This window comes from Symphalangus syndactylus, chromosome 17, assembly GCF_028878055.3.
Source record: "Symphalangus syndactylus isolate Jambi chromosome 17, NHGRI_mSymSyn1-v2.1_pri, whole genome shotgun sequence".
Taxonomy (NCBI): Eukaryota; Metazoa; Chordata; class Mammalia; order Primates; family Hylobatidae; genus Symphalangus; species Symphalangus syndactylus.
The window spans coordinates 25,810,971-25,836,331 of NC_072439.2; the positions used below are offsets into that span (position 1 = coordinate 25,810,971).

At 40.1% G+C, this 25,361-nt stretch overlaps 1 protein-coding gene and 1 pseudogene across 6 annotated transcripts in view; one reads left to right on the forward strand and one right to left on the reverse strand.

Annotated features, from left to right (window-relative positions):
• Positions 1-25,361, reverse strand: part of LOC129466906 (small ribosomal subunit protein uS17-like) — a 153,614-nt pseudogene that overhangs the window by 68,169 nt on the left and 60,084 nt on the right.
• C17H12orf56 (chromosome 17 C12orf56 homolog) overlaps positions 1-25,361 on the forward strand; it is a 100,197-nt gene that overhangs the window by 61,705 nt on the left and 13,131 nt on the right. For all 6 annotated transcript variants that reach the window (XM_055250907.2, XM_055249713.2, XM_055249709.2 and 3 more), the window contains 4 exons: positions 4,153-4,297; positions 15,873-15,979; positions 17,179-17,268; positions 25,175-25,298. In XM_055250907.2, the coding sequence (XP_055106882.2) occupies positions 4,153-4,297; positions 15,873-15,979; positions 17,179-17,268; positions 25,175-25,298 (466 nt within the window). The remainder of the gene's footprint in view (positions 1-4,152; positions 4,298-15,872; positions 15,980-17,178; positions 17,269-25,174; positions 25,299-25,361) is intronic.

The window sequence follows — 25,361 nt, forward strand, 5'->3', positions numbered from 1 at the left end:
ATCCTTCCACCTCAGCCTCCTGAGTAGCTGGGACTACAGGTGCATACTACCATGGCTGGCTAATTTTATTTATTTATTTATTTATTTATTTACTTATTTACTTATTTATAGAGATGGGGTCTTTCATTATATTGCCCAGGCTGGTCTGGAACTCCTGGGTTTAAGCGATCCTCCCACCTTGGCCTCCCAAGGTGCTGGGATTTACACCCCTGGGCCACCAAGCCCAGCCGTAAAAACACATTTTTAAGTCAGTAGAACAATTTGAAAATGGACGGAGTCTGGCTGGGCGCGGTGGCTCACGCCTGTAATCCCAATACTTTGGGAGGCCGAGGCGGGCAGATCGTTTGAGGTCAGGAGTTCAAGACCAGCCTGGTCAACATGGTGAAACCCCCGTCTCTACAAAAATACAAAAATTAGACAGGCATGGTGGGTGTGCGCCTGTAATCCCAGCTACTTGGGAGGCTGAGGCAGGAGAATCGCTTGAACCTGGGAGGTGGAAGTTGCAGTGAGCTGAGATTGTGCCATGGCACTCCAGCCTGGGTGACAGAGCAAGATTCTGTCTCAAAAAAAAAAAAAAGGACTGAGTATTAGCAATACCAAAGAATTTTTGATAATTTTGTAGGGTGTGATAATCATTTTGTAAGAAAGTATTCATTTTATTTAGAGATGCATTTTGAGGTATGTAAGAGTTAAGTGACATAATATTTGGGATTTCTTTTTTAAAAAGTTATATGGATAGCTTAAAATTTCTATAGGTTTTCATGTTTACTGTAAAAAAAGCATCAGTTTTCATTTTGGTGTTTTATTTAAAGTGATTTTAAAGCTAATTGTATAATAAAACAGACTCAAATTCTGTGTGTGTGTGGCTTGAAATTTATTCCTGAAGGCAAGAAGGATGAGTTCTACCACTCTCTTGGCTCAGGAAAAGCATATTTCTTACTAAGTTAATTCCTGAAGGCAACATACTTAAAATGCCGTGATTTCAAATGCACTGTGAAGGATGCAGAGATACGCAAGAAGTAGCCCCTACCTGCAAGGCATCTTCAGTTTAAAAGGAACAAACATCCTTTAGGTTTTCAATTTAGAACTGTGTCACAGATAGGACGGTTCTGCAAGCTGACCACTGTGAAAATCATACACAGCGCTTCTGAGATAATATAGGAAGAGCCTTTCTAGTGCTTTACAAATGTGAGGTATTATTTATAGTAAATGTCTGGAAAGATGAAAAAATACAGGAAAAATAGAGCTTATTATTTGATTAAGAATCCTTCCTGCGGCTGGGCGTAGTGGCTCATGCCTGTAATCCCAGCACTTTCAGAGGCCGAGGTGGGCCGATTACTTGAGGTCAGGAGTTTGAGACCAGCCTGACCAACATGGCAAAACTTTGTCTCTACTAAAAGTACAAAAATTAACTGGGTGTGGTGGTACGCACTTGTAGTCCAGCTACTCTCAGGAGGCATGAGAATCGCTTGAACCCAGACTGGGTGACAGAACAAGACCCTGTCTTAAAAAAAAAAAAGCAAAACACCTTCCTGCAACATTATTTTGGTGAATTTACGTTTTCTACCTGATGAAAATAGAGTAACTGTTAACATCAGTATAGATTTTCTTCTTATTCCTAAGTTGAATAATGGAGTCTTCTGGCATTTGGCTTTTTCTTATTTCTTCAGTCAAATGAAGTTTGTCATCTATGTATAAGCTAATATTTTCTGAATCCTCAAAGAAATTATTATTCATAACTTTTCTGCAGTAATATAGAATGTGTACTCTAACTTGAATTTATGATATATATGAGACCTCCATTTATGTATGAATTGATTTTTATTCTGAAGAGATTAGTATGCTGTTTTCTGTGAAAATTTTTTTGGCCATAAAAAAATTAGTTTGGCATTACAATCTGTTATCCTAGTTGGCAAAGGATTAAAAACAGTTTGTTTTTATTGCAGATCTTAGCAAATTGCTGACTCCAAATGAAAAAACAGGAAAATCAATTTCAAAATAATTCTGCTGATATTGTATCTTATCTGAGCTTTTGCTTTTCCAAGCTCTTTTGTTTGTAAAAATTACATTTCTGTTGTTGGAGTTCTCAGAGAGTAGAGGGATTTCATAGTTACTTTTTAAATGAAATATGGTGGTAATTAGAAGTGGATAGGGAAGCAGGATCTTAAACTTATTCCTGTTTTATTTAGAGACCATTTATCAAACACTCAGTGTGTATGAAGGACGTGCATTAACTAAAATATCAAAATAGCACATTTGGCCGGGCGTAGTGGCTCATGCCTGTAATCCCAGCACTTTGGGAGGCCAAGGTGGGTGGATCACCTGAGGTCAGGAGTTTGAGACCAGCCTAGCCAACATGGTGAAACCTCATCTCTCCTAAAAATACAAAAAATTAGCTGGGCGTGGTGGTATGCGCCTATAATCCCAGCTATGCAAGAGGCCGAGACAGGAGAATCGCTTGAACTCAGGAGGCAGAGGTTGCAGTGAGCCAAGATCACGCCACTGCACCCCAGCCTGGGTGACAGAGTGAGACACTGTCTCAAAACAAACAAACAAACAAAAAACCCAGCACATTTGGATAGGTACTACCATTATTCCTATTTTACACATGAAGAAATTGAGGCACAAAGAAACTATGTAACTTGCCCATGATAATGACCTGAGTAGGGGCAGATCTAGGATTCTGACCTCAGTCTTCACGTCCATAATCATTATGCTCCTCTGCCTCTCTGCTATTATTGAATTCATAATGATCAGTTTCCCTCCAGCATCTCCACTAGAAAAGAGACCATTTTTTTTCGGAAGTCTTAATTTTCAGGTTAATAAGAGCAACTCATTGATTGGACAAAGGAGAACATCTTAGATGTTTTTTAAATAAAGGGGGAGGTAGTAGGCAAGTACCAACATTCCATGCAGTAGCTAGTATTGGGATAAATGGCTGGTATAGGTTTCTGGAGTAAGTGGTAAAAAATGTTTTTACTTCAAGTCAGAAATTTTAAGATTCCATCAATCTACATAGAACATGAACTATCTTTTCTACTGTTACCTTGCACCCTGGCTGTCTGAATCACTGGTTGTGTGAGCTTGGACAGATTACTTAAACCTCCCCACAACTTCCTGTAAAATGCGATAAATTCCCAGCTCGGTCCCCACAGTGGAGCCAGCTCAGTGCAAGAACGAGTCTACGGAAAGCACTCAGGCCAGAGCCGGCCACCTAGTCCGCGCCCAGTTAAGCGCAAGTTGTTATTACTGAGCAGAGTGGGAGGTGGAAACAATACTTAACCCGATGACACTTTTTCCAAGTTGCTAAAAGTCAGCTGAGGGGCTAGGATAGGTACACGAGTAACTAACTACAATGAGTGAAATGGGATTAATGTGATACTAGGACTATGAAAAAACTGCAGTGGGAGAGGGGCTGCATTTGTTGGTAGAATTAGGGAAAGATCTGAGGAGAAGGTTTTTCTGCTAAGCCAGCTTTTCCTTAAGTGTGGAACACACGGTTCAGTAATGGGAGATGATTCCAGGTGGTACTCTGACATGGCGTGAAACAACTTTGAATTCCATGGTGGAAATATGTGATTCCTTTTTCCAGCTAGGCTGATCTCATCAGGGAGAACCTCTCGTCTTGGGGCCACTAGTGACAGTTCTTGAACACATGCTCATCTGCCCTTTCCTCACAGAGAAGCCAGCTACAGGCTCAGAACATGGAGCATTTACTTAGAATTTATGTTGCTTTCATGTCATTTACACCAAGTGATACTGGTTTTCCCTGGAAAGTGACACAACATTTTCTTTATAAACTTCTTAAAAAAAAAAAAGCTAGTTGGTTGAAAGAAAAATATTACACAAAGGCTCATGGATTATGGTAAATGAAAGAGGGACAGAAATTTACCAGGGACAGTGACAGTATTCCTGGTATAGGAGCAGCTTGAGTTAAGGGGCATGGGCAAAAAAGTATGTTTGGAGCATAACAAACAGTTCAATTTGCGGGGAGCAAGTTTCACTACTGATGAGTATTAAGGCTAGAAGAATAAAACTGTATTAAAATCCCATTAGTAACAAAGTTTAACAAACCTGTCAGTAATCATCGATATTCCTAAACTGCTATTTCTTACCATTTTTTAAGTGGAAAATTTTCTTCTGTTTCTGTAGGTCTGAGGAGAAAATTAAGCACTTCAGTCAACTTAAATCTGAACTTTTTCTTAAAGACAATTCTTTGAGGAGGATACTTTCTTTACTTGCGGAACTTAAGGTAGCAGCCCAGAAAAACTTCATTCTGAAAAGGCTTTTCTGGAAGGTAAGTGCTTTGTTTTATTTTTAATCTTTAAAGTTTGTGTCTCCTGTTTACCAAATACAAGCATACATTAAAATACAAATAAGCGTTGTCTTGTGTTCTGATGCTATATTTTTAAATGTTGATAAAATTTAATGTAGTCATGTCTTAATGCTGGATACTTTGTGATGTAATCAGTAATGTACATGTGTGTGTTGAGGGGAGATGGGAAGAGAGGGGAGTGGTAGCAAAAAGTAGCTCCCATGCATTGGATTGGCAGAGCCAATGGAGAGATATTAGGAGGAACATTTTTGGCATACGAGATATATAGACAGTGAGATGGGAAAGTAGATTTTAAGAAGTTTTTGTTTGTTTATTTTTTATTTTTTTGAGACAGAGTCTTGCTCTTGTCACCTAAGCTGGAATGCAATGGCACGATATCAGCTCACTGCAACCTCTGCCTCCTAGGTATAAGCCATTCTCTTACCTCAGCCTCCCAAGTAGCTGGGATTACAGGTGCCCACCGCCATGCCCAGCTAATTTTTTGTGTTCTTAGTAGAGATGGGGCTTCACCATGTTGGCCAGGTTGGTCTTGAACTCCTGACCTCAGGTGATCCACCCGTCTTGGCCTCTCAAAATGCTGGGGTTACAGGTGTGAGGCACCGCACCCTGCTTATTTGTTTATTTTTTAAATAGAGACAGGGTCTCACTCTGTTGCCCAGTCTGGTCCCAAACTGCTGGGCTCAAGCGATTCTCCTGCCTTGGCTTCCTAAAGTGCTGTGATTTCGGGCGAGAGCCACTGTACCTGGGGTTTTATTGTCCAGTTTCCCATATTGTAAAAATATAATTTAAAAATTTATTTTTGAGTATAGGACTGGTATTTTTTAAAATGTGACTCCTGGGGAGGCAAGGCAATCTCATTCTCACTCAGTAAATTACAGATGCCTCATTTTCATGTTCAGGTGAAAGTGTTAAGAAGCCCAGGTGAGTAACCTGGTGTGGCGCTAATGAGGCCTAGGTGAGAGGGTGAGCCCTGCCTAGGGCTGTGTTCATGTTGATTGCTATATATTTTATCCTAATTCTGGCCATTGGTCACATAAGTAGCTGCCATCATTTTACTGAGCAATTGTAAGGCATGTGAACTCCCAACCATACAAGACAGTCCTGGCCATTTATTAGCTTCTAGGTCCTTCATATGTAGGGTGACCAACCATTTTGGTTTGCCCAGATTAGGGTGACCAACTATTCCAGTTTGCCTGGGACTAAGGAAATTCCTGCAATATTGTAAAGCTAGAACAGTTCCAAGCAAATCAGTATGGTGAAGGCAGATTAGCTGTAGAGAATAATATGACAAACGTCCCACAACATTGAGACATTGAGACTCAGGTAAGGATGATGTAGTGCTGCATAGTCTAAAATGGTTGGTACTGGATAGATCCTGTGAGGAATACACCATCCAAGTTTTGACTCTAGAACTTCAGAAGATTGTGGAAAATATGACCAACCAAGTTGATTATGAAGATGAAACGGAATTCATGTGGAAATGGTAAATAAATTAGGATTATCTTCTTCCCAAATAAACCTCTCCAGTCCATCCCGCACACAGTATCAATTTAATCTACAACCCTGATTGTATGGGATTGCTTGTTCAAAAGTTTCTTGTGACTTTCCTTACTAGTAAAGACTTTGGCTTTGGCATTTAAGGCTCTCTACTAATCACAGATTTCAAATTTGGACAGGTATGGCCTTTATTTTAGTTTATTTTCCCTTCAGGAAAGGGCTGTGTATTAGTCCATTCTCCCACTGCTATAAAAATACTACCTGAGACTGGGTAATTTATAAAGAAAGAAGGTTTAGTTGACTTGTTCCTGGACCAAATCAAGGGTCGAGCTGCTTATTCTCACAGCCCAATAATGAGATACAGATGAACTGGGAAAGAAGGGAAAGGCCTGGAAATTATCGCCAGACCAACTCAAAATTACAAAGTTTTCCAGAGCTTATATACCTTCTAAGCTATATGTCTACATGTAAGTGCATTCATCTAAAGATATAAGTGATTAACTTCTTTTAATCTATAACTAAGATTAGATCAGGACCTAAGGAAGGTCCTGAAGACCTTCCTATGGGGCCTCAGTAAATTGACTCAATCTAAATGGGTCCAGGTCCTGGGGTGATTACCCTTATCTTGCCTCCTGCTAAATCACAGAGGTTTGGGGTTTCCTTCAGACTACGAATAAACTTGTTTGTGGCGGCCTGGGGAGTTTCTTCAGACCCCCAGTAAAACTAGTTTAATTCTAAACAGGTCCTGTTAAGAATTCCTTCATTATCTTGTCATGCTTCAAGGCCCAGGAAAGGCCTGGGCAAAACTCTTGGTGGGCTTTTGTTACATCCCAGCCTTTGTGTAAGGACACTGGCTCTATCAGCTTTTAATATTTAAAAGCTGCACTCAGTCCAGGAACAGTTGTTATGGAGGCCTGTCTGTTCAGCTGTTATGAAGACCTGGCCTGCCACAGACTTACAGTTCCACATGGCTGGGAGGCCTAAGGAAACTTAACAATCATGGCAGAAGGCGAAGGGGAAGCAAGTCATGTCTTACATGGCAACAGGAGAGAGAGAAAGAATGTGCAGGGGAAACTGCCACTTTTAAACCATCAGATCTCATGAGGACTCCCCTCACTATCGTGAAAACAGCATGCATGATCCAATCACCTCCCACCAGGATGCTCCCTCGACAGTGGGGATTACAATTCAAGATGAGAGTTGGGTGGGAACACAGAACCAGACCGTATCAGGCTACCATCTGGATAAGGTGGGCACTGGGAAAATGAATCCAGATGTAGATGCTCATGGAAAAGGCACAGGGCCCAAAGGTGAGAGTGATCTCTACATAAGAGTGAGCAAAATGAAATATCAGGATATTTTAGCATGTGGGTGAATTACACCCTGATGTCTGCACAAACATTTGGCACCAGGAAGATCTGCTTGTTTAGGGCGTGGGGACAGGGTTTTATGGAATGTGAGGACATAAAGATTGTCAAGAGTAAAGCCAGCAGTTAGGAGAGGACTGGGAAAGGACTTAGGACAGTGCTCAAAGGGGAAGTCCACCCACATACACTGGACACAATCAGGGACTGGATTTAAAATGCATGTCTAGGTAGGAGAACTGAAGTACCACTTAAGGGTTAGATTAAGAAGGATGTTGATGTGTATTCCTAATGGGATCAGCACCAGTGTTAGTCTGGAGGTCATTTAAACATCTTCAATTTAAAAACAGGCCTGATACCTGTGGCCTAGGCTGTGGAACAAAAAAAGGATGGAGAGAAAGAGAGTAAGGTTAGGACTCACAGACCCAACCTGCCACTTCATCTTCTCTCTCACCTCTGTCCTCTACAAGATCGAGCCATGTGGGATAAGTTGGACACCTGTTCTCCTTAGCTCTCCTTTCTCCCTGATGTTTGCTTTCTATAGAATACTGTTCTTCTAATTTCTCTTGTTAAAAATCATACCCATTCATCAAGGCTCATCTCAAATGCCATTTTCTGCCTTTCCTGTCATGCCGAATGGGGAACTTTAGTACCTTCCTCCTCTTGATCTTCTCTGTCAATTCCATGCCATAGAACTTTGTTTGAAGTTTTATAATCTGCATTGTTCAATATAGCAGACACTAGCCACATGTGGCTAGTGACTAAAAAAGTAAAATGTTAATTTTATTAAATTTAAATTAATTTAAATAGCCACTTATGGCCAGTAGCTACCAAGTTAAACAATGTAGTTCTACGACATCTTTCGTAGCACTTCCTCTTTAACAATTAACAGACAGGTTTCATGCCTAATCTGGGTGAGGCTTGGTGACAGGTATTAGAAATATAGCATGATTATGATACAGTTTCTACCATCGAGAATTAGCACAGATATCCTCCCTTTTACTATAGTGATTGGCACATTTTTCTTATTTATCATAATATGCTAAAAGCTTCTTTAGGACAAGTATATGTCTTACTTACCTTTGTATTCTCCCTCAGGCCAAACACAATGCATGCATATTCCAGGTGCTGTAAGCTATTCATATTGAATTGCAAATCTGTTCTCTTGTGAAATATTAACCTAATCCAATGTCTAAAAATGAAGCTCTCATGATCTGTTTTATACTTGAAAACACTGCAGCCATTATTTAATATAATGTTCTTACCAGGGCTAAAACAGATCTTCTAATTCAGTTATCAAAAATGAAAGGCCAAAGTGAATGGAGAAGGAAATAATTCAAATAGGAAAAGGGGAAGTCAAATTGTCTCTGTTCACAGATGACATGATTGTATATTTAGAAAACCTCACCATCTCAACCCAAATCTCCTTAAGCTTATTAAAGCAACTTTAGCAAAGTCTCAGGATACAAAATCAATGCGCAAAAATCACAAGCATTCCTGTACACCAATAACAGACAAACAGAGAGCTAAATCATGAGTGAACTCCCATTCACAATTGCTACTAAGAGAATAAAATACCTAGGAATACAACTTACAAGGAATGTGAAGGACCTCTTCAAGGAGAACTACAAACCACTGCTCAAGGAAATAAGGGAGGACACAAACAAATGGAAAAACATCCCATGCTCATGGATAGGAAGAATCAATATCGTGAAAATGGCCATACTGCCCAAAGTAATTTATAGATTCAATGCTATCCCCATCAAGCTACCTATTGACTTTCTCCACAGAATTGGAAAAAACTACTTTAAACTTCATATGGAACCAAAAAAGAGCCCACATAGCCAAGACAACTCTAAGCATAAAGAACAAAGCTGGAGGCATCACGCTACCTGACTTCAAACTATACTACAAGGCTACAGTAACCAAAACAGCATGGTACTTGTACCAAAACAGATATAGAGACCAATGGAACAGAACAGAGCCCTCAGAAGTAACACCACACATCTACAACCATCTGATCTTTGACAAACCTGACACAAACAAGCAATGGGGAAAGGATTCCCTATTTAATAAATGGTATTGGGAAAACTGGCTAGCCATGTGCAGAAAACTGAAACTGGACCCCTTCCTTACACCTTATACAAAAATTAACTCAAGGTGAATTAAAGACTTAAATGTAAGACCTAAAACCATAAAATTCCTAGAAGAAAACCTAGGCAATACCATTCAGGACATAGGCATGGGCAAAGACTTCATGTCTAAAACACCAAAAGCAATGGTAACAAAAGCCAAAATTGACAAATGGGATCTAATTAAACTAAAGAGCTTCTGCACAGCAAAAGAAACTATCATCAGAGTGAACAGACAACCTACAGAACGAGAGAAAATTTTTGCAATCTATCCATCTGACAAAGGGCTAATATCCAGAATCTACAAAGGATGTAAACAAATTTACAAGCAAAAAACAACCCCATCAAAAAGTGGGCAAAGGATATGAACAGACACTTCTCAAAAGAAGACATTTATGCAGCCAATGAACATATGAAAAAAGCTCATCATCACTGGCCATCAGAGAAATGCAAATCAAAACCACAACGAGACACCATCTCACGCCAGTTAGAATGGTGATCATTAAAAAGTCAGGAAACAACAGGTGCTGGAGAGGATGTGGAGAAATAGGAATGCTTTTACACTGTTGGTGGGAGTGTAAATTAGTTCAACCATTGTGGAAGGCTGTGTGGTGATTCCTCAAGGATCTAGAACTAGAAATACCATTTAACTTAGCAATCCCATTAGTGGGTATATACCCAAAGGATTATAAATCATGTTGCTATAAAGACACACACACGTATGTTTATTGCGGCACTATTCACAATAGCAAAGACTTGGAACCAACCCAAATGTCCATCAGTGATAGATGGATTAAGAAAATGTGGCACATATACACTATGGAATACTGTGCAGCCATAAAAAGATGAGTTCATGTCCTTTGCAGCGACATGGATGAAGCTGGAAACCATCATTCTCAGCAAACTAACACAAGAACAGAAAACCAAACATGTTCTTCATGTTCTCATTCATAAGTGGGAGTTGAACAATGAGAACACATGGACACAGGGAGGGGAACATCACACACTGGGGCCTGTCGGGGGATGGGGGGGTAGGGGAGGGATAGCATTAAGAGAAATACCTAATGTAGCTGACAGACTGATGGGTGCAGCAAACCACCATGGCACGTGTATAACAAAACTCACATTCTGCACACGTACCCCAGAACTTAAAGTATAATAAAAAAAAAGAAAAAAAAAATAAATGGGTAGTCTCTCTATTTGGGGTCTTTCTACACTTCAGTGGAGTCCCCCTTGGCCCTATCCCCAACCATGCCATCAAACCCAGTAGCCTTATGTTCTTCTGTCTAATCCACAACCAAAATCTATCCTCAGATTTGTTTTCAGAAAATTAGCATATATGACTAATAAAAGTCAACATCCTTTAAGATTTTTTAATTTAAATTGTTATCATAGCCTTAAGCTAGAACAGTGGTTTTTCAACTTTATGCTATATTTCTTGGAAAACATACGTTCTGTGAAGCTCCCTTAGAAACCCATACTGGGGTGGAGAGATTAGGGCCATTGTCTTAGTCTGTTTTGTGTTGCTGTAACAGAGTATCACAAACTTGGTAATTTATAAGAAAATGAATGTATTTATCACAGTTCTGGAGACAGGGAAGTCCAATATCAAGGTGCTAGCATCTTGTGAGGGTCTTCTTGTGTCATCCCATGAGAAGGCAGAAGGGCAAAAGAGCATGCAAAAAAAAAAAAAAGGGTGGAAGGGGCCAAACTCATCTTTTTATCAGAAACCCACTCCCACAATAATGACATTAATCCATTTATGAGGGCAGAAGCCTCATGACCCAATCAACCTCTTAAAGGTCTCACCTCTCAACACTGTTGCATTGGGGATTAGTTTCTAAAACATGAACTTTGGGGGACACATTCAGACCACAGCATTCTGCTCTTGGCCCCCAAAATTCATGTCTTTTTTACATACAAAATACATTTATTCCATCCCAATAGCTCCAAAAATCTTAATTCATTCCAGCATCAACTCATAAGTCCAAATTATCAATTGTCATCTAAATCAGGTATGGGTGAGACTCAAGGCAGGATTCATCCTGAGGCAAATTCCTCTCTAGTTGTCAGCCTGTAAATCAAGACAAGTTATCTACTTACAAAATAGAGTGGTGGGATGTGTGAAGGATAGACATTCCCATTCCAAAAGGAAGATATAAGCAAGAGGAAAGGGCCAAGTAAGTCCAAAACCCAACAGGGAAAATAACAGTGTCTTAAAGCTGGAGAATAATCTTTCACTCTTTCACTTAAGAAATGTCTAAGAAGTTTCAGACTTTCCCTACAGCCATCCTCTTTCTCTGAGCCCCCACCAGCATCACCTTTAAGGCTCCAATTATTGCAATCTAGGCTTTTTCTAGGTTGCTCCTCCAAATTCTTTGAGCCTCTATCCATTAACCAATTCCAAAGCCACTTCCACATTTTTAGGTATTCCTTATAGCAACAATTCCACTTCTGGTACCAAAATCTGTATTAGAATTCTCCAGAGAGACAGAACCACTCAGTTCTCCAACTCACATGCCAGTCTCCTCTGGAAATACCTTTACAGACATAACAGAAATAATGCTTTACCAGTTCTCTAGGTACTCCTAATGTAGCCAAGTTTACACCTAAAATTAACCATCACAGGCATCTCTAATTTTTGGTTCCTGTAATAGGATGGAAAATTATACACATATATAATGTACATATTATGGATATAAAAATTATAGATACACTATAATATAGAGTGATATATATTATAGATGTAAAAATATATATTATGTATAGTTTTCTCCCTCTCTTTTAAAATGAACTTTATTGAGGCATACTTTTTTCTTTTAAGTGGTCTTTATTTTTTAATTTTATTGAAGGTAAAATTTAAATTATGAGAATAGGTTTTCATTTTTTTTTTTTTTTTTTGAGATGGGGTCTCACTGTGTCACCTACGCTGAAGTGCAGTGGCACCATCTCGGCTCACTGCAACCTCCGCCTCCTGGGCTCAAGTAGTTGAGTAGCTGAATACTTCCCAAGTAGCTGAGTACTTCCTGAGTAGCTGAGACTACAGGCAAATGCCACCTTGCTGGGCTAATTTTTGTATTTTTTGTAGAGAAGGGGTTTCACCATGTTGCCCAGGCTGGTCTTGGACTCAAATGATCCACCTGCCTCGGCCTCCCAAAGTGCTGGAATTACAGGCGTGTGATTACACAGGCTGAGAACACTTTTTCATAGATTGACTAAACTCCAAGTTTCAGAAGAACAGACACATGTCTGTTTGTCCGTTTTGCTCAAGATGTTATCTCATTATCTAGCATACCTGCCACATAGCTGGCAATCAATAATTATGCATTCAGTGAATGAATAAATGAGTAGATAAAACAGTTATCTATGTTCTTTTTCTAGTTTAAATTTTTTCCACCGGGCACAGCGGCTCATGCCTGTAATCCCAGCACATTGGGAGGCCGAGGCTAGTGGCTCACCTGAGGTCAGGAGTTCAAGACCAGCCTGGCCAGCATGGTGAAACCCCGTCTCTACTAAAAATACAAAAATTAGCCAGGCGTGGTGGCGTGCACCTGTAATCCCAGACAGGAAATCACTTGAAACCAGGAGGTGGAGGTTGCAGTGAGCCAAGATCATGCCACTGCACTCCAGCCTGCGCGACAGAGCAAGACTCCATCTCAAAAAAAAAAAAAAATTGTTTTTTCTTCATATGATTTTTTTCCCATTTTTAAAAATTGTGGCAAAATATACATAACACAAAATTTACTTCCTTAATTATTGTTGAGCATATATTTCAGTGGTGTCAAGTTTATTCACAATGTTGTGCAGCCATCAACACCATCATCTCCAGAACACTTTTCATCTTACAAAACTGAAACTCTCTACCCATTAAGCAACAACTTTCCATTTCTTTCCCCCATCCCACCCCCTCAAACCACAGCCCCTGGAAACCACCATTCTACTTTCTGTCTCTGTGATTTTGACTATTCTAAGTACCTCATATAGTTGGAATGATATAGTACTTGTCTTTTTGTGACTGAGATTTCACCTAGCATAATGTTCTCAAGTTTAATCCATGTTGTAGCATGTATCAGAATTTCCTTTCTTAAGGCTGGATAATATTCCATTGTATGTATAGACTACATTTTCCTTATCTATTTATCTGTCAGTGGACACTTGAGTTGCTTCCATGTTTTAGGTGTTGTGAGTAATGCAGCTATGAACATTGGTATGCAAGATATCTCTTTAAGACGTTGCTTTCAATTCTTTTGGGTATATACCTAGAAATGGAATTGCTAGATTGGATGGTAATTCTATATTTAAATTTTTGAGGAACCACCATACTGGTTTGCAGTGTCTGTGCTATTTTCTACTCCCACCAACAGTATATAAGGGTTCTGATTCCTCTACATCCTTGCCAACACTTGCTATTTTGTGGGTTTTTTTTTTAAATAGTAGCTATCCTAATGGGTGTGGGATGATCTCTCATTGTACTTTCGAGTTGCATTTCCCTAGTGATTCGTGCTGTTGAGCATCTTTCATGTGCTTATTGGCCATCCATCTATCTTCTTTGAAGAAATTATTGCAGTATAATTTACATGAAATAAAATGCACCCATATTTAAAGATACAGTTTGAAGAGTCTTGACAAATGTCTCTATTCATATAACTATTAACACTACTTCAATCAAGATTTAGAGCATCTCTGTCACTCCAGAATTTCACCTTGTGCCCTTTGGCCGCCAGTTCTCTCACGCTCCTGGTCTTGTGCAACAATCGATGTGCTTTCTGTCACTGTAGATTCATTTTGCCTCTCTTAGCATTGCACTTACATGGAATTCTGCACTAAGTACTCTTTTGCATTTGGCTTCTTTTGGCATAATATTTTTGAGATTCTTCCATGTTGTTTCAGGTAGATGCATGATATTTTATAAGTGAAAATTCATGAATCAGCAGGTGGGAAGTCATAATAACAAGTGATACTTATTAAACACTTGTTATGTGCTAAGCACTGTTGAAGCTTTACAAATACATACTATCTTATTTATACGTAATATCAACCCCATGAGGTGATATTATTAACCCCATTTGAAAGACAAAGAAACTGAGCGACAGGGAGTATAAGTAACTGGGCAAATGTCACACGACTGCCCAGTGGCAGAGCTGGGATTTGAGCTCAAAGAATATAACTCCAGGGTCAGTTTGTAAAACTGCCACACTATGCTAATTTATCAGGCACTGGGTAAGCCCAAGCACCTCTTCTTCCCCTTCCCCTTCCTCTTCTTCTCCTTCCTCTTCCTCTTCTTCCTCTTCCTCCTCTTCCTCCTCCTCCTCTTCTTCTTCCTCTTCCTCCTCTTCTTCTTCTCCTTCTCCTTCTCCTTCTTCTTCTTCTTGTTTTTTGATGGAGTCTCACTCACTCTTGCCCAATCTGGAGTGCAATGGTGCAATCCCAGCTCACTGCAACCTCCACCTCCCAGGTTCAAGTGATTCTTCTGCCTCACCCTCCCAAGTAGCTGGGATTAGGGATTACAGGTGCATGCTACCAAACCCAGCTAATTTTTGTATTTTTAGTAGAGACGGGGTTTTGCCATGTTGGCCAGGCTAATCTCAAACTCCTGACCTCAAGTGATCTGCCCGCCTCGGCCTCCCAAAGTGCTGGGCTGACAGGTGTGAGCCGTCGCGTCTGGCCAAGTCCTTCCTTCTTTCAAAGCCCAAGCACTTCTGAGAGTATCTGGTAAACATCCTGCTCCTCTTCCTCTTTTTCCTTTCTCCATGCCATTCCCAGCCTCTTCACATGCCATATCACCTGACTAAGGGGACACATACACTTTCTAAATGAAAAGCCTAAATTGTCACTAGTAAACCAAAATCCTGGGGAAAAAAATGAACAATAGAGGAATAGAAAAGAAAAGCAATTACATTACATTTCTCATTAATGCCGACTTGCCTGATTTCATGGGCCAGCGCTTATTTTCATGCTCGATTTCTCATGAGACTGGACAGGAACACAAAAAATGGGTTCCCCAGCTCTAAGTCAGTGTTTATTTTGACAGAACTGGCAATCTACATTTCCACTGTATTACCAGAAGAATCAATATTGTTCTGCACCATTTCCATAAGCTAGCCTAGTGCTGTACGTTTGTTTTTATGTTAGTAAACATTTTAAAATGAGAGCTTGCTTATTCATTATATCCTCACAAAGGCCAAATTGCTTTGGAAAGGCAGAAATTATAGGAGCCCCATTTTTCAAGGTGACTGAATGAGTTGCCTGAGATTACACACCTACTTCTGGATGATCTTCAAGGTTAATGGTCAAGCCAGGCCTAAGCTGCATCTCCTAGCATCGCCCCCTAGCCCTTGCTCTGGTCACCAGGACAGTGGTCGCTTGGTTGTAAGTAAGAAGTATGTTTCCAATTTGGGTTACGCTAGTATTAACGGGAGATATTGTAATTCACTTCTCTAATCAAACGACAAATTATTTCTTCATATTTTTAGTACATGAGAGTAGAGAATTTTAACAACAGATACCTTAATTACTGTCTTTTTTTCCCACTTGCTTTCACAGACCAGTGACCTTTTCTACTTCCTAGTAAACAAACTTCATGAGTACTTGCCGGAGTCTAGGGATAAGAATGCACTTCAAAATCAAAGCCAAAGGGTTGATGAGCTGGTGTAAGTATTAACTAATCATTGATTTTTTTTTTTTTTTTTCGCTAGGGTGTTAAAGGTAAATGGAAGACACTGGACAAAATATGTGCTGTGTTAATGATTAATGGCACTGCAAGTTTTTCTTCCTGTGGATTTTATTTTTATTTTTATTTATTTATTTATTTTCTCTTGAGACAGAGTCTCGCTCTGTTGCCCAGGCTGGAATGCAGTGGCATGATCTTTGCTCACTGCACCTTCCGCCTCGTGGGTTCAAGCAATTCTTGTGCTTCAGCTTCCCGAGCAACTGGGATTACAAGCATATGCCACCATGCCTGGCTAATTTTTGTATTTTTAGTAGAAACGGGGTTTCACCACGTTGGCCAGGCTGGTTTCGAACTCCTGACCTCAGGTGATCCATCTGCCTCAGCCTCCCAAAGTGCTGGGATTACAGATATGAGCCACCATGCCTGGCCTCTTCCTGTGGATTTTAAAAAATAGAATTCATTTTGTTCTAATTTTAATGGAAGGATGCACAAGAAACTAGTAATATTTGTTGTCCCAAAGTGGGAAAAATGGGTATCTGGAGGAGAGACAGCTTTCACTGTATTCTCTTTTTTACCATTGACATTTTGAGCCAAATATTACCTCTCTGAAAATATTAAAAATTTAAACAATAATTTTAAAACAGTGTGTGATTATCCTAAAAACTTTGGACAAGAGATACATATAAAAATGATTTAGTACTGACATCCAGCTATTCATTCACTCAACAATTTTTTTCTTTTTTTTTTAGAAAAGTTCTCACTCTGTCCCTCAAGCTGGAGTGCAGTGGTGTGATCATGGCTCACTGCAGCCTTGACCTCCTGAGCTCCACCTCAGCTAATTTTTGTAAAGATGGGGTTTCGCCATGTTGCCCAGGCTGGTCTCAAACTCCTGGGCTCAGGCCATTTGCCCACCTGGGCCTCCCAAAGTGCTGAGATTACAGCACGAGTAATGTGTTATCTACCCCACCCAACCAGCAAATGTTTTTGAGTGTTTACTGTGTAGCAGTCAGAGTAGGCACTTAACCAATGTTAGCAATTTGATGTACAAAATTTATTTCCTGTACTTTTTTCTGTATGGATATCTGGAAGCAGTTTTAGCAAAAATTACTACTTTCATGGAATTCTGAGCTTCTAATGAAATCATGCCATTTCTTTGACTTTTATCATTTTATTTTCTAGGGCATGCATTGAAATTATACAGACCCTAGTATTGATGTTCAGAGAAACAGAAACTGAGTCATCACGCCTGAACACATTGGCAGCTAAGAAGTAAGGTCTTTTAGAAGACATTGGGACCTTGCAGTTGCAACCCATTAACTATTCTTGTTGAGTGTCTTCCAAAGCATGTAATTCTCCAACTTCCCTGTTCAACACCCTTCCCAGTATATTTCACCCTTTTGTTTTTTTCCCTCCTTCTGTGATGAACAGGTTAACTGGCACAGGCCGAGTTCTCTCTGGATTATTAAGGGTACAAAGATTTTCTCAGCATAATTTTTTTTTGTCCTAGTCTGGTGAACTTGAAAAAGACCAAATGACCCATCATACATTAAAAGCCAGGGGATCTCCACTAGAATTTCCCAGAGTGTCCTTATATCCACACAACAGAAAAATTGCAAAATCAGGTGTTATAGTAGCCTCATTTACAATATAATCATGTGACCTTAGAGTAAATGACTTTGGAGAGTTTATTAATATCTAGGGTGAGCTGCTGTAATAAAGACACTCTAGGCCAGGCACGGTGGCTCATGCCTGTAATCCTAGCACTTTGGGAGACCAAGGTGGGTGGATCACCTGAGGTCAGGAGTTTGTGACCAGCCTGACCAACATGGTGAAACCCTGTCTCTACTAAAAACACAAAAATTAGCTGGGCATGGTGGTGCGCGCTTGTAATCCCAGCTACTTGGGAGGCTGAGGCATGAGAATGGCTTGAACCTGGGAGGCAGAGGTTGCAGTGAGCTGAGATCACACCATTGCACTCTAGCCTGGGCAACCCCGTCTCAAAAAAAAAAAAAAAAAAAAAGATACTCTAAAATATGTGGCCCAAAGAAGATCTTAATTGAAATCTTTCTCACATAACAGTTCAGAGTAAATATTCAGGCTTTCAAACACAAGGTGAGCCAGGGACCTAGGTTTTTTCCCCTTTGTTACTCTGTTGCCTGCTATCGTGTTGTCTTTATCCTTATAGTGGAAGCTGGCTGACCTTGAGGACTTCATTATACCCTGTGGGAAGCAGAAAGAGAAATAGAGGGCATTCCAGTTAAAAAACAAAAAAAAAAAAAAAAAAAAAGAGAGAGAAGCAGAGGGCAAACAAGCTTCCTCTTTAAGCAAGGCATGTAACACTTCCGCTCACATTCTCCTGGTGAGAACTTTAGGCACATGGCCACATCTAGCTGCAGGAAAGGCTGGAAATGTGTCTGTAGTTGGACAGCTATGTGCCTAACTTAGTTTTGAATGGTAATGAGGACATCTGTTATTAAAAGGAAGAATGGAAGAATGTATAGGGGGGACAGTAGCATTCTTCGTCTTTTGATTTTGATTTGCAGTTTTGCATACTGCCTGCTTGATTTTTTATTTTATTTTATTTTTGATATAGAGTTTTGCTCTTGTCACCCAGGCTGGGGTGCAATGGCACGATTTCAGCTCACTGCACCCTCTGCTTCCTGGGTTCAAGTGATTCTCCTGACTCAGCCTCCCAAGTAGCTGGGATTACAAGTGCCCACCACCACGCCAAGCTGATTTTTGTATTTTTAGTAGAGACGAGGTTTCACCATATTGGCCAGGCTGGTCTTGAACTCCTGACCTCAGGAGATCCACACGCCTTGGCCTCCCAAAATGCTGGGATTACAGGTGTGAGCCATCACACCTAGCCACTTGTTTTTTTAATATGTATTTATAAACTCTAAATTATATTCTTGGGCAATGTTGTGGCTAAAATCTTATTTTTTTCCACTTTCATCAATTGTTTATCTAAATCCACTGTATTAAAAGGTGGAGGAATGAGCCAGACACGGTGGTGCACACCTGTAATTCCAGTACTCAGGAGGCCGAAGGGAGAGATCACTTGAGCCTAGGTGTTCCAGGTGGCAGTAAGTTATGATCACACCACTGCACTTAGCCTGGGCAACACAGTGAGACCTTATCTCTTAAAAAAAAACAAAAAAAACAAAAATGGGTGGAGCAAATGATGACAGCAATGGACTCTAAAATAGTCAAAACATGTCATTCCAGCACTTTGAGAGGCCAGGGTGGGAGGATCAATTGAAGCCAGGAGTTTGAGACCAGCCTGGGCAACAAAGTGAGACCCCATCTCTAGGAAAAAAAATGTTGGGCATGGTGGCACATGCCTGTGGTCTCAGCTACTCAGGAGGATGAGGCAGGAAGATCAGTTGAGCCAAAGTTCGAGGCTGCAGTGAGCTATTACTGTGATACACTGGGTGACAGAATGAGACCCTGTCTCTAAAAAAAGAAAAAAAGAAAAACAGACAAAAACACTCAAGGGGAAAGAATAAAAACTCTTGGTAATATTTTTCCAGCCCTCCACCTTCTGGGCTCAAGCAGTCCTCCCACCTCAGCCTCTCAAGTGGCTAGGACAACAGGCATGTGCCACCACACTTGGCTAATTTCATTAATATTTCATTCTTTCTTTTTTTTTTTTGAGATAGAGTCTCACCGTGTCGCCCAGGCTGGAGTGCAGGGTGTGACCTCAGCTCACTGCAACCTCCAGCTTGCGGGTTCACCCCATTCTCATGCCTCAGCCTCCCAAGTAGCTGGGATTACAGGCATGAGCCACCATGCCTGGCCCTAATTTCATTAATTAATATTTATTTTTCTTTCTTTCTTTTTTTTTTTTTTGAGACGGAGATTCACTCGTTGCCCAGGCTGGAGTGCAATGGCACGATCTCGGGTCATGGCAACCTCTGCCTCCCAGGTTCAAGTGGTTCTCCTGCCTCAGCCTCCCGAGTAGCTGGGATTACAGGCGTGCACCACCATGCCCGGTTAATTTTGTATTTTTAGTAGAGATGGGGTTTCACCATGTTGGTCAGGCTGGTCTCAAACCCCAACCTCAGGTCATCCGCCCACCTCAGCCTCCCAAAGTGCTGGGATTACAGGTGTGAGCCACCGTGCCCTGCCTCATTAATTAATATTTCTTAAGCACACTTGCTATGTGCCAGGGACTATGGGCATATTATGATTTTTTTCTTTGCTTTTTTTTTTTAAGATAGGGTTTCACTCTCATCCAGGCTGGAGTGCAGTGGCACGATCTTGGCTCACTGCAGCCTTGACCTCCCTGGGGCTCAGGTGATCCTCACCTCCCCAGTAGCTGGGACCACAGGTACGTGCCACCATGCCCTGCGAATTTTTTTGTATTTTTCATAGAGATGGGGTTCTGCCATGTTGTCCAGGCTGGTCTCAAACTCCTGGGCTCAAGTGATCTGCCCCCCTCTTACCCCCAAAGTGCTAGGATTACAGGCATGAGCCACTGTGCCAAGCCAGCATATTATGTTGTGTAGCAGGAGTGGGCAAACATTTCTGTAAAAGGTCATATAGAAAATAGTTTTGGCTTATCACACCATACAATCTGTGCTGCATCTACTCAGTTCTGCCATTGTAGCACAAAAGCAGCCATAAACAGTACATGAACAAATGGACACAGTTGTGTTCCGATAAACTTTATTCACAGAAACAGGCTGTAGGCTGGATTTGGCCTGCAGGCCATAGTTTGCTGAGCTCTGCTTTACAGCAAACAAGAAAATACACCATGCCAAGCTAGTTCTTATTTTTTTATTTTTTTGTAGAGACGAGGTCTCACTTTGTTGTCCGGGCTGGTCTCAAACTCGTGGTCTTAAGTGATCTTCCCACCTTGGCCTCCCAAAGTGCTAAGATTACTGGCATGTGCCACCATGCCCATCTTGAATACTTCTTTGTGCGATTGGTAGTACTGCCATTTCCCTAATCTCCAAGATGGAGATTCAACATTATTTTTGATAGTTCTGTCTTCTCCCACATTAAAATTACCACTAAATCTTGTTATCCTTTTTCTCCACCTTTTGGTCCCTACCTTTCTGTTTCCAAGTTGAAAAAAATCATCCTTAGTCACCTCTGTTGTAAAGTATTGTTTTTATGGGGTTTTCTTTGTTCTTTTTCTTTAAAAGCATTGCCTTTAATTGTTTTGTTTTAACTTGGTTTGATCACATCAGCCGTCCTATATCAAGCCTCTTTCCTGATATTACGAATCCTTTTCATGTTCTTCAATACATATATTACATTGCTATAGTAGAGTCTGGTTGTAATATTAACTTTTCTCAGCCAGTTTTTATATCCCTAGGGTCAAATCATGTGCCCCATAGTATTACGTAGCCCAGTAAATATCTAATAAAACTGTATTAGTTTTCTTTTTTCTTTTATTTTTTTGAGATGGAGTCTCACTCTGTCGCCCAGACTGGAGTGCAATGGCGTGATCTCGGCTCACTGCAACCTCTACCTCCCTGGTTCAAGCAATTCCCCTGCCTCAGCCTCTCAAGTAGCTGGGGATACAGGTGTGTGCCACCAAGCTCGGCTGATTTTTTAGATGTTTTTAGTAAAGACGAGGTTTCACCATGTTGGCCAGACTGGTCTCGAACTCCTGACCTCAGGCAACCCACCCGCCTTGGCCTCCCAAAGTGCTGGGATTATAGGCATGAGCCACTGCACTTGGGCTCTTTTTTCTTTTTTTTGAGATGGAGTTTTGCTCTGTTGCCCGGGCTGGAGTGCAATGGTGCGATCTTGGCTGACTGTAATCTCTGCCCCCTGGGTTCAAGCAATTCTTGTGCCTCAGCCTCCTGAATAGCTGGGATTACAGGCATGCACTACCACGCTCTGCTAATTTTGTATTTTTAGTAGAGACAGGGTTTCACCATGTTAGTCAGGCTGGTCTTGAACTCCTGACCTCAGGTGATCCACCCACCTCGGCCTCCCAAAGTGCTGGGATTACAAGTATGAGCCGCCTTGCCCAGCCAAAATTGTATTAGTTTTCTATTGCCATATAACAAATTATCACAAACGTAGTGGCTTAAAACAACATGTATTTCTTATCTCACAGTGTCCGTGGATCAGAAATCTGGGCACAGCTTAACTGGATCCTTTGCCCAGGGTCTCGCAAGGTTTCAGTTGAGGTGTTGGCCGGGCCATAGTCTCATGTGAGGCTTGGGACTCTTCCTAGCTCATTTGGGTGGTTGCTGGCAGACTAAATTTCCTTACAGCTGTGGGACTCGGCTGGCTTGTTTCTTCGCAGGAGAGTATCTCTTTTTCGGGGCTCACCTGATTAGAGCAAACCTACTCTGGATAATCTCCTTTTGATTAACTCAACAGTCAGCTAATTAGGGGTCTTTATTATATTCTCAGAATCCCTTCACCTTTCCCATTTCATATAACATAATCACAAGAGTGACAGACAAACATATTCAGAGGTATTGCCCATAATTAAGGGGAAGGAATTTGATAGGGTTTGTACCAGCAGGCTGGGAAGTTTGGAAGCCACGTTAGATTTCTGCCCACCACAATAACATAGACTGACTTAGGAGACTATCAATGTGGCCTTCAAAGTCTGTATTTTTAAAGATATTGTAGTACATTCAAAATTCATACATTAGAAATAATAACAACCTAAACAATAAAGTATTAAACTGTTGGGACTTTTTTTAAGGCTGTGATGTCAATCCTCTAAGTCATCTCTATTTTCAGGATTAAACTACCATTTTGATTAAAATTTCTTCTATCTATTATTGTCCTAGTGGATTTTAAATTGAATTGGCAGAAGGGGTGGATTTCAAATTAAATTCCACTTGGGTAAATAAAAAAGCAGTTAATCATTTCAGCATTTTCCTCTTTATTATTTTCATGAGTGGAGATTTTATTAGTTCAACATACTTTGCCGTAACTTTCTTGAAATGTGCCATATTTTTTCATATCCTAGTATTGTTAGGGTTGAATTCACATGTTATCATAGCAAATGACCCATAATTTGAGAGTTCTTTTTCTTTGCTTTGGATGTATGATACTTTGAAAATAAGCTGTTACTGAAAATAAAGGACTATAATTAAATAAAACAGTGAATGGAATGCCAATTCAAACAATATCAAGAAACACTTCTAAAGGGAGTGTTCTGTTGATTTTAAAAGGGTCTTCTAAAAGTAAGATTGGCCATTTTAAATAGCCTAAATAAAACATTATTAAATACCCTGTAGGGTATATCCTGCTTTTGTGAGAAATGTACTAACTGACATGATTCTTCTTTCCAAATATAAGAACTAGACTTGCTTTTTGACTTGGAGATAGGAAGGGCATTGTATTTTTACTAGAGTGTAGGTTAATCATGAGCTTCTAATCATGGTAATGATTTAAATGGTTGTAAAAAGATTAGAAAGCCTCAGATCCTACTAAACAAGGGTATTTATACTCACTCTCCTTTTTTCCATTATGAAAGGAATGCTTATGGTTATGGAGAAGTTTTGTATAGTCTTATCTTTGAATTATTTTACTACTCCTACCCCTCAAATCTGCTCTGACATTGTCTTCAATTAGGCAACTGAGTTTTTAGCAGTCTGCCTTCAGCTGCTTTTCAACCATACAGGGGTTATACTACCCAATAGGAGAAGATAGTGTTATTAACCCAGCTCATCAGGATGCACATGTAACATTTAAGTGAGTTATCAATGGACAGTACCCCATATTGGAAAGTAAAATATCTGAGGTTTTTTGGAATCAAATAAGCATTTTAAGAAATGGTGGAGTTGGGTGCAGAGGCTCATGCCTGTCATCCAAGCACTTTGAGAGGCTGAGGTGGGCAGATTGCTTTAGGCCAGGGGTTCAAGTCCAGCCTGGGCAACAAAGCAAGACCCCATCTTTATGTTTAAAAATTTTTATATTAAAAAAAGAAATGCTGTACATTATTAACAAAAACCAATAAAAGGAAGCAAACTTAGTGTCCAGCAATGGGTGAATGGATAAAGAAAATGTGGTACATATACACAATGGAATATTATTCAGCCATAAAAATAAAGTCTTGTTATTTGTGACAACATGGATGAAACTGGAGGATATTAGGCTAAGTGAAATAAGCCAGGCACAGAAAGACAAATACTAGTTTGACTTTTGAGATCATGCATGATCTCACTTATATATGGAATCTAAAAAAGGCAAACTCATAAAAACAGAGTGTAGAATGGTGGTTGTCAGAGGCTTAGGGGCGGGGTGGAATTGGGAGATGTTGGTCAAAGGGTACAAAACTTCAGTTAGACAGGAGGAAGAAGTTCCAGAGATCAATCATACAAATATGGTGACTATAGTTAATAACAATGTCCTGTATACTTGAAAATTGCTGACAATAGATTTTGTGTTCTCATTATACAAAAATAAGCATGTGAGGTAATGCATATGTCAATTCACTTGATTTATAAAATATGTACACAGTCTACAGTATATACGTATTTCAAAACATCATGTTGTATACCATAAATATATACAATTTTTATTATCAATTAAATAAAGTAAAAACTGAAAGTGGTTGCTCAAGCCTGTAATCTCAGCTACTTGGCTGAGGCAGGGGATCACTGGAGTCCAGGAGTTCAAGCCCAGCCTGGGCAACATCATGAGATCCTGTGCCAAAACTAACCCAAGCAAACAAACTTAAAAAAAGAAAAAAGAAGAGCTGCATGCTGTTGCTTTGTCCCAGAGATACACAGTGCATATTAGCATATAAAGCCTCTGAGAAGTCCTGTAGTAAACGCATCTGATGAACTTGGTTTAACCAAGTATTTCCCCTATCTCCTTTGACCACAGAATCTATTTTAACTATAATATTGTCTGGAATTAGCAATCCATAAAAAGTCCTTTGGAAAATAATGCTATAATTGAAATTACCCAAATCTCCCTTAAATCTAGATTTTCTAGTCTTTCTAAGCTATGTGCACTTCTAGAACTCCACTTGCTCTGAGCCAGAAGACCAAGAAATTATATTTTCATTTTAATTTTTTATCTCTAGATATCCATTTGCATGTCCAAGTGTCCAAAACTTCAGTCAAGGATGGTCTGCAATGCTTCATTCTTTTAAACATAATTATATTCACTGGTTGGAACTTGGCTTCACCATTTTTCCTCTCAACACTTTGCTCACTAATTGCCTTTTATTTTTTTCCAGGGGAGCACTATTTAATCTCTTGGTAATTTTAATTAGTGAGCCTCAGATTCCAAAATCTTGTCCTGTGTTTGATATCCAGTTGGTGGCTGATTCAACTTTAGTCAGAATGTCTTTTGACGCTGAGGTGAGATGAGAATTTGGGGGGGTAAACTATTATATTATAGATGTATATATAGGGGCCCTGGCT